Below are 10,893 nucleotides of genomic sequence, written 5' to 3' on the forward strand. Positions count from 1 at the left end.
GTTATCTTGATTGTGAAACTACAATGAACAACCCAGGCGAAGATTCTTTACACGCCCATAATTCAAGCTTAAACAACTCAACTCCGACATATATATATATATATGAAATCAAATAATTGACACATAACCTCAAATACACAACATTACATCGCTAAAGAATCTAAATGAAAATCACACTGCCAGAATTATATACATATATACGTGCGCGTGTGTGTGTTCTATCTTATTAAATGAAGTTAATATAAAATAAATAATTAACATTTCATTTGGTATGAATACTACACTGCCAGAAGAAATATGTATATTCACACGAACAATACTATTGTCACTTTAAAGTAATAATAATAACAATATTAATAAATAAATGTTCTAATTGCGGTAGAATAAGGAAAAACGAGCGACAGAAAATTACTTTGATATCAAACAAAACTAAAGATCCGCCACTATAACCTTACTGATGACATTTATGAGTAGCCATGTTAGATTTACACGCGCGCATCGGAACAACTAACACGCGTTATGGTGACAGGAATATTAGGGATTAATGGAAATGAGGCGAAGGAACAAATCATGAAAACACATTATTAACATTTTTCTTTAATAAATTCTATGCGCAACTACATTGTCAAATACAAATGTAAAAATATATATATATATAATTAATTAAAAAAGGGGGATATATAAAATTAAATAAATACACATATATTTAACAAACATAAAAAAAAAGATAACCTTACACTATCACATTTAAAATGTATATATATATATATATATTGAACAAAAAAAAAAGAAAACAAAATGCATCTAAAAAAAAATATAATAACAAGGAACCCACGATTATCAAACGAACCAACGAAATTGAAGCAGCTACACCAAATCAAAATCGAAGCAAGGAGCTCCAGGACAAAGTTCGCTGAACTCACGCATACACCAATAACGCACAACAGGGGAAATTCCCTTTCTCCCAGAAGCATGGTGACGAAGATGTGCCTCCAGAACCTCTCCGGGAATTTCATTTACAAAACGAACTTTTACACAACGATCGGTATCAACGACTTCAACCAGAGGGGGCTCCCACTCCAATACGACGGTCTCTGCATCGAAGAAACTCTCATCGACAGTAACAAAATTGTCAAAACTCAACTCCGACGGGAAATCCACGGCCTCGGCATCAATGTCGAATAGTTCCTCCGACCACTCTGGTACTTGTGGTTCATCACAGCGCCGCATGCGTTTGATGGGTCTTCTCGAGTCGCCCATGGGTTCTTCGGAATCCCTCTTTCGCTTGCGCTGAAACAACACAATATAGTTTAAATAGAACGAAACAGAACGAATCAAGCGGATTAAAAACAAGACAAAATACGCACCAGAGAAGTCTGGATAGGAACCCCTGATGGAAATGCCTCCGCAAACATTGTTCAAACGTCGATCACCGAAGCCTAGAGAAACAACAAGAAAAGGGAAAAGGATCAAAATCACGAAAACAACCATAATATGCAAATATCCATCTAAACCAAACTTACGCAAACTAGCTCGAAAGAGAAGGCCCTTGTTGTGGGAGAGCAGCGGATCGCGCGTGTTCCCCGAGCAAACATCGAAATGATAATGATGCTGCAGCCGCCAGCCCTTGCACGTGCCGAAGAAACACAGGTGAATCCCACGGTACAAACGTGGAAGTTTCTCGAAAAGACTAGACCAGCATGGAACGCTTCAAGTCTTCTACACACTAGCTCAGCAGAAACACAGGACCGATGGGAACTAAGTCGAGATATGGAACTTACATTCTCTCACGTACGATTTCAGGAAGCCCAAAACTGCAACATCCCGATTCCCACGGAAGGGTACCCCCAGTGGACAACCACCACCACCACCACCTCGTGGGGGATGGCATTATAAATAAGCGTAGCAACATAGAGCAGCGTTCATTATAACGTTCATTATTACGTGTTCTTTATAACGATTATTATTCCGTGCTCATTAATATGTTCATTATTCCGTATTCATTATAACGTTTTATATCGTGCTCATTATATCGTGCTTTTAGAAATTTTGTGTAACATTTTGCGTTTTCGGCGGTCTTTAGTTGTTCAGGCAAGAAAAGAGAGTCGCGACTAAGAAAAAAAATATTTTCGAAGTCCTCATTTCATCGCTTAGACAAAAGAAAGCACATTGTAATTGCGGTATTAATCCGGTTAGTAATTTGTAAAGCGTGTATCAAAACAAATAAATAAAGTAAAAGTTTGATAATAATCTATATCCGAGTTCGAGAAATAAACCCAAAAATAAAAAACACCGACGACCATTAGAGCAGGCGAAGTAATGGCACCCGACAGCACTTATTCCTCAAGGTAAGAAAATTAATTTTGAAAATTTCCTTCTTCTCTGATAATTTCGTTGCACTCGAGAATCGAACCAGAACTACCTATCACCGATCTCGTTTTATTTCCGTGAACGGTTTGAAGAGAAAATCACTATTTTAAACCTTAAACAAAGGGGTTGTTCGCTGTGTTGGCTTGTGCAAACGGTGTTTTCAGCTACTGAAACACCCACTGATCTTCGCATTCCTCCTCCCATTATTGGCAAAATATTGCCCGTCTTTGAGCAAGGCTTGCGAAATCACACAAGTCCCGTACAGAGAGGACCATTAAATATCGTTGGCGTCAATCGAAAATTAAGAGCAAATCACCGCGGCAGAGCAATACCGGCATTGCTATTAACCGATATTCTTGCCATCATTGCATGCAATTGTAGAAAAAAGGAGAGAAATAGTAGAACAATTTCCTTCTGAAAATTTAACTGAAGGATCGTTCGCTGTGTTGGCTTGTGCAAACAGTGTTTTCGATTATCGAAAACACCTATCGATCTTCGCATTCCTCCTCCCATTGTTGGCAAAATATTGCCCGTCTTTGGGCAAGGTTTGCGAAATCACACAAGTTCCACATAGAGAGGATCGTTAGAATCATCCTCGATTATCAAACTCAAAAGGCAAGAAAATCGTGGCAATAGAATCTATCGTAGCAAATAAACTGAGCTTTGGTTCTAACGACAAACTATTATAGCGAAATTAAAAGAGAAGAAGAAGGCAAACGTAAAAATAAATTTATATCAAGCAACGAAAAATTCGACATTCAAATAAAAATCCGTTCAACGAAGACAAATATTTATTGTACCCAGCTTTAATCCTCTCCCGTGCTAGTACTCCTACCCATAGCAGGTCAGCCGAAAAGTGGAATCGGTTTACCAGTAGCATTAAACTCTAGTCGACGCTACCCGTAACGTTTGAAATAAATAAAAATTTGAAACAGACCTTAAACTGTTTCTGGTGGCAGCAAATACCGAACAATCGGAGTTTCGAGTACAAATTCCCAACCTATCATTATCAAACACAAACGATAACGACTAAAGGTCTCCTCTTCCTCCGCACTTAGAACGTAACAATATATATATATAATAAATTTTTTTGGTGGCAGCGGTGGGATACGCTCCAGAGAGGATTAAAGTTCTTACGAATATCAACTAAAAAAATAAGTAGGAAAATGTCGATCGCCCGGGATTCGCTAGGCGAAGATACGCTTTTGGCGTTGACGGAAAAATTGAAAGCGTGGGACGAAAATTTCCGTCTATTGACCGACATAAGCTCAAGACTAATTAAATTAGAAGAAGACGTGCGCGTAAGCAGACAAACGAACGAAACCGAAACACCCGTACCATCACCGATAACACCGCGAGAAACAAGATTGACCGATAATTACCAGCCGATTAAATTAAAGGACGCGATTGAATCAGTACCAGTGTTCGACGGATACCGACCGTCTGTGTTCCAATTCTTGAGATCATGCGAGCGAGCGCGAAATATGATTCCTAGGCATCAAGAGCTCCAGTTAGTAAAATTATTAATGAATAAACTTCGCGGACTTGCATTTCTCGCCGTAGAGGACAATGAGGTAGTGACCTTAAACGATTTCGGGAATAAATTAAAAGATATGTTCGGCCCAGGAAAAACCGTTAACGAATACAGGGGAGAGTTGGGAACGGTATTCCAACGACCAGGAGAAAATATACTAGATTACATAGACCGCGTCAGAAACCTCAGATTAGCTATAATTGATGGAGAAAGATGTCAATACGGTTCCATATCGCAAGACGTTCAAGATACAATCGATTGGGACACGAGGGAGGCTTTCGTCAAGGGGCTCCCGAACGAAGTATATCTACGAGTAAAGTTATCGGAATACCAATCCTTAGAAGACGCGTATCGCCAAGCCGTAAAGGCAACGCGGGAACTAAAACGAGTAAACGACAGAATGCGATACCAACGTCCGACATCCTCAAGTAATAACAACCGAAACAACGTTCGTCCCCCTAATAATAATTACATCGAGAATAACCGAAGCAACGCTCGTCTTTCTAATAACAATTACACCGGAAACAACCGAAACAACGTTAACCCTCCTAATAATAACTACACCGGGAACAACCGCCAAGATCGAAGATCGGTACCTCCATTGCAGAATTTTTCGAATACTACAAGACAAAATATCACATGTAATTATTGTAAAAAGCCCGGGTATTTAGTGAAAGATTGTTACAAATTTAAAGCCCGAGTAGATGCCGGATTAATCGTACCCTATACTTCGAGACCATCGGGAAACCAAACACGTCCTTCGGGAGAATGGGGCGAGCCACGAAGGAACGATACGCCGAATCGCCCAAGAGTACAGGCGGCAACCAGGAGACCGGCGCCGACGGCAACAAACAGAACAAGGGCAGCCACCCCCGCGAGATCGACTCCACCACCCATAACGAGAGACAGAGCGAACGCAATGCCGACCGTAAGGTCGAACGAACAACCATTAAATACTGTGGGGGAGTCATCCCACAACCAAACGAGGTCACAAACAGAGAATCCGGAATCTCAAGACAAAAGGGAGAGAGTGAAGCACAAGCAACCGGCGAAGGAAAATCACCAAGAGTCGGACTCAGATTCGGACAACGACCTCTCCGAATTATTTCAGTAAAATTTAATGATTCCCCAACGACTCCAACTGCACGAATAGTTTCCCCAGATCTAAAAACTAAGACGAGTTTATTATTAGACTCTGGATCGGAAATTAATATTATCAAAAAACCTGCTTTACCCGATTCAGCCATCATCGACGAAAAGGAATCAATCGAAGTGCGAGGAATTACGGCAACGAGCCTGGTCTCCCTAGGGCAGACGGTAATACAGGTTGCGGGCCATCCGGTTAATTTTCATGTAGTTGATGATTCATTGCTAATCGATCAAGACGGAATCCTAGGATCCGAATTTTTTGCAGGTTGTAAAGCTCGTTTAGATTATGAGGAAAAGCATATCAAATGGGGAAATATTTATATACCCTTCGATACTAAAGAAAAAATAATTATACCGAAGCGAAGTTCAGTAACGTGTTCAATTAATATCGCGAATCTAGAGATAAAAGAGGGATTTATTCCCAGAATCGAGCCGATCAAAGGAATTTATTTTGGTAATGCAGTTGTAAGGAATCATAAAGGAAAAGGTTACATACGAATAATAAATACTACTTCAAGAAATTACGAATTTACAACACCGACAATGGTAATTAAGGAATTTGAAAACTCATCCCCGCTTCCTAGGACAGCGTGTAATACAGTTTTAAAATCGAAAGAAAGTAGATACGATAAAATAATTGAGTTACTACGACTCGAACATTTGAACAAAGAAGAAACGGAAAATGTTAAAAGGTTGATTCGTAATAATCAAGATAGGTTTCATATTCCAGGAGATACATTGGAAGCAACTGAAGTTTTGGAACATAGAATAATTACAACGGATAATATACCAATTAATACTAAACAGTATCGATATCCACCAGTACATCGAGAAGAGATAAATCGACAAATTCAAGAATTACAGATACGGACGTAGTGGAACCATCAGTATCTCCATATAACTCCCCGTTATGGATTGTACCCAAAAAACCCGATTCGCAAGGAAATAAACGCTGGAGATTAGTTATCGATTATAGAAAGTTGAACGATAAAACGATCGGCGATGCTTTCCCACTACCCAACATTACAGAAATATTGGATCAATTAGGAAGTACAAAATATTTTTCCACGTTTGACTTAGCATCGGGCTTTCACCAGATCCGTATGTCACAGGAAGATGCCCACAAAACTGCATTTTCGACACCATACGGACATTTTCAATTCAAAAGAATGCCCTTTGAATTAAAAAATGCCCCAGCAACATTTCAACGTTTGATGAACTTAGTGTTGTCTGGTCTGCAAGGAATAGAACTATTCGTCTATCTGGATGACATAGTGATTTATTCGAGGTCTCTCCAAGAACACGAAATTAAATTTAATAAGTTAATGGAAAGACTGAGGAAAGCTAAATTACGATTACAGCCTGATAAGTGCGAATTTTTACGACACGAGGTGAATTATTTAAGACATATAATTAGTGAGGATGGCGTGAAACCCGACCCAAAGAAAATCGAAGCCGTATCAAAATTTCCACAACCAAAAAGGGTGAAAAATATCAAACAATTTCTGGGACTAGCAGGATACTACAGAAAATTTATACCCAATTTCTCCAAGGTCGCGAAACCATTGACACAACTATTAAAGAAAGACACTCCCTTTAAATGGACAGAAAATCAAGAAAATGCATTCAATAATTTAAAGACAGCGCTAATGACAAAACCCATTTTACAATATCCAGACTTTTCTAAACCCTTTAACCTTACTACAGAAGCATCAGGATACGCAATAAGCGGTGTACTGAGTCAAGGGCCAATCGGAAAGGATTTACCGATTGCAATGCCTCAAGACTATTAAATTCCGCCGAACAAAACTACTCTACCATAGAAAAGGAGTGTCTGGCAATCGTTTACTGTACGATGCATTTCAGACCATACCTGTATGGTAGAAAGTTTACGATAATAACTGATCACAAACCGTTAGTATGGATGAATTCCATTAAAGATCCCACGTCGAGAATTTGGAAGTGGAAATTGAAACTGTCGGACTTTGAATTTGATATCCAATATAAAGAAGGTAGAGCGAACGCGAACGCAGATGCATTATCCCGAAATCCGCCAGAGAGGTGCTTACCAATCAGGAAGCGAGAAGAAGATTCGCCAGATCGATATCCACATCTAAAAAGATTTCAATTGGATACCTCGACCGAGGACTCTCCGATATTCGAGGCTGAGCCACGCGTATTGTCGCATTACGATAAACAAGGAAAACCTTCTACTCGAAAGCATCTCACCATAGAAGAAACACCCGTAAAATATTTTGACGAAGCACTAGCCGAGCTCGATCGAGAAAAAGAAAACACGGATACAACAAGCGAAGAAGAGCCCTCCACTGAAGATCCAGAACTAATTCAACAACGAGAAAAGGACACGAGACCTACGATAATTGCGGAACTAAAAATTTCAGAAACCCGAGACTCAATTACGAGAGTAAATGACCATAAAGTAATATTTATAGATGTACATGGGAATCCGATAGATAAAGGAGCATTAGAAATGAAGGAGACGGGAAAATTGCCTCGTTACGAAGATTTAATGTTAGAAAAAGCAAGATTGAATTACGATTCCGGGAAATACATCGTATCCCTACCGATAAAGGAAAATAGAAATGTTCCAATAACACCAGAAAATTTATTAAACTCGCTAAGATCTCTACTAGATGTAGTAAATGAAAAACAGTTAATTTCCTTTAGCATTAGCAAAGGAAACTTGGAGGAAATACCCTGGCGATGTACAATCAGAGAATTAAAAGAAATATTTATGGAAAAAACCTTAACCATCACCATTTGCACTGGGGAAGTAATTACCCCGCCTGTGGAAGCACGGAACAACATAATACGAGAAAAACACGAATCATCCGTAGCGGGACACAAAGGAGTAACGAAAACGTATCAAAGAATACGACAATGTTATTATTGGGAAAATATGAAGGAGATCCAGGAATACGTAAGAACATGTAAAGAATGCCAATTGAAAAAGTTAACTAGAATAAAAACAAAGCAACCAATGGTACTCACTGATACACCGGGCAGGGCTTTCGACAAAATTAGTATGGATATCGTCGGTCCATTACCAAAGACAGCAAGAGGAAACGAATACATATTAACAATTCAAGATTTATTCACAGAATACTCAATCTGGATTCCAATAGGAGGAATCTCTTCAGCCGAGATAGCGGACGCTTTTGTAAAACGATTTGTCGTTTACGAGAGCTATTCTCACTGATCAAGGAAGGAACTTTACATCCTCACTAATGAAGAAAGTGGCAAAGAGATTCCGCATCAAACAATATACCACGACGGCATATCATCCACAAAGTAACGGTTCAATCGAAAGATCTCACCACGTATTGATTGAATATCTCAAGTTATATATTGAAAATTCCAGAAATTGGGACGAATGGGTGGAATTAGCCATGTTTTCCTATAACACCACTGTACACGAAGGAACGAAATTCTCTCCGCACGAATTAGTCTTTGGACACTTGGCCAGAAAACCCACTGGCGAAATACTAATCGAAGAAAACATGGAACCAACTTATGCGGAATATCTCAGAGACCTGTTCGATAAAATCAACACCGTGCAGCAAACAGCAAGAGAAAATTTGATAAAATCCAAACTAAGATCAAAAGAATATTACGACCAACGAATCAACCCTCAAAATAGGAGATTTGATATATCTACTAAAAGAACCTAGTAAAGAAAAGCTCTCCGATCAATATACTGGACCACACAAGATGCTAGAAATCTTGCAGAACCAAAACGTCAAGATTGAAGTAAAAGGGATTCCGCGAACAGTGCACTTAAACAAGTTAAAAATAGCGCATAATCGAAATAAACAATGAATAAAGTCATTTCAGTGGGCAACGTAGTGCAGTAGTGTATGTTGTAGTGCTGTTCGTCGAATAATACAGATAGCGAAAACCTACAAGGAAAAAGGGAAAATTATTATGTGTGCTTCAATTATCGTTTAAGTATAAAACGTATTAACTCAATGAATAATTAACTAGTGAAAATGGATGTTACCTTGTGAACAAGTAATCAACATACAAGAAAGTGTATGTGCAAATATAGGTTATGAATCCTTGTTCGTGGAACGTAATGTATGACAGCTACCTAAAATAAGTGAATAAATTAGTTTCAATTGTCTCGGTGCAAAATACAAGGTTACTAAATGTTATAACTATATTGTGGTTAAATCAAAAGGAGGTGTGACACTGTTCGTCGAATAACACAGATAGCGGAAACCTAAAAAGAAAAAAAGAAAAAATTATTATGTGTACTCCAATTATTGTTTGAATATAAAACGTGTTGATTCAATAAATAATTAAAAGAGTGAAAGTGAAAGTTACCTTGTGAACAAGTAATCATCATACAAGAAGGTTTACGTGCAAAATAGGTTATGGATCCCTGTTTACGGAACACCATGTACGACAGCCAGCTGAAAATAAACGAACGAATTAACTTCAATGGCCTTAATGCAAAATACAACATTACTAAATGTTATAACAAAACTGCGGAAGCGTGACACTGTTCGTCGAATAACACAGATAGCGGAAACCTGAAAAGAAAAAGAAGATTATTACGAGTACTCCAATTACTGTTTGAATGTAAAACATGTTAGTTCAACGTTACCTCGTGAACAATCAATCACCATACAAGGAAGTGTACATGCATGAATGTCGCAGATTAATAAGAAGAAATAAAATAGCTGATAAGTATAGAAAGTGGTTAGAAAATAATTAACATAGATTAATTGAGAGTTAGTAATAAATATAACCGGAGTAAAAGGATATTTTATTATGTATTAATCTACATAGTATTGTTATATTATTATATCTAACATGTAGAAGCGGATTTTGTAATGCACAATAGCGGTCACACACACAATGCATTATACACATATTAAATTAAATAAATTAAACAGTACCTTTATGGCCACAGATATAAGACAATTGAAGGCAACCGTAATAAGTATCCAAGGCATATCGAAGAATCGGATGATATTGTGGGAATGATCCAGGTAAGTGACGCAGCATCGAAAGAGTAGAATCTGAAGAATCACAGACAATGTTAATCTAATAAATAAATTTTAATCACTAATAAGGGAACTAATTCATATCATACATAAAATAATAACAAATAGCAAGTTCAAGCAATAATAAATTAATAGGGAAAATAGGAAAGGTCAATAAACACAGAAATAGGTTAGAAATTAATCAAGATAGACTAACTAAATGTTAACAAGACATGACTGAACTCGGTACAAAGGAATAAAGTTATGCTACACGAAAGTGACTGGTAACACAGTACACAAAGCATTAACTAAATTAAACGAGACTTATATAAATGCAAGTCACGACTATTACATTAAAGTAACACACGGTATTTACACATACAATATCATGAAACACAAAACAATATTACAAAACACTACTAAATAAAATCATAATGATTAACAATTAATTAGGTATTTCAACAACACACTACCGTTGACATTAAACCAACGCCATACCAAAGATACACGCGAGCGACCATGTTGAAAAATTCGTCGCGCGCACCCCACACATACACACCTCGACACGAATAATAGCCAATACAATGTAATACAGCATCATAATAGCAATGTTAGATACTAATAAAAAAAAAAAAAAAAATATTATATATATTAACTGTTTTGTATGTATGTACAGAACGGGTGGCGAATTCATCAACTCTGACATAGAGGACCCACATGGGCCCGTACTCGCATTCGATCTGGAGGTGACGGAGGAAGTTCAATTTTGCCTCTGTGTTCAGTTGATACGCTCTGTCTACCATTTAGATAACGATTATCTTTGTCAAG

At 37.9% G+C, this 10,893-nt stretch overlaps 1 protein-coding gene across 1 annotated transcript; it reads right to left on the reverse strand.

Annotated features, from left to right (window-relative positions):
• Positions 1-849: 849 nt before the first annotated feature.
• Positions 850-1,485, reverse strand: LOC141445963 (uncharacterized). Its single transcript, XM_074112219.1, has 2 exons — positions 1,368-1,485; positions 850-1,290 (listed from the first exon to the last, which is right to left on the reverse strand). The coding sequence occupies exons 1-2, from the start codon at positions 1,413-1,415 to the stop codon at positions 868-870; spliced, it is 471 nt and encodes a 156-aa protein (XP_073968320.1). The 5' UTR covers positions 1,416-1,485; the 3' UTR covers positions 850-867.
• Between the last annotated feature and the right edge of the window lie 9,408 nt (positions 1,486-10,893).

This window comes from Bombus fervidus, chromosome 1, assembly GCF_041682495.2.
Source record: "Bombus fervidus isolate BK054 chromosome 1, iyBomFerv1, whole genome shotgun sequence".
In the NCBI taxonomy this organism is placed as follows: domain Eukaryota; kingdom Metazoa; phylum Arthropoda; class Insecta; order Hymenoptera; family Apidae; genus Bombus; species Bombus fervidus.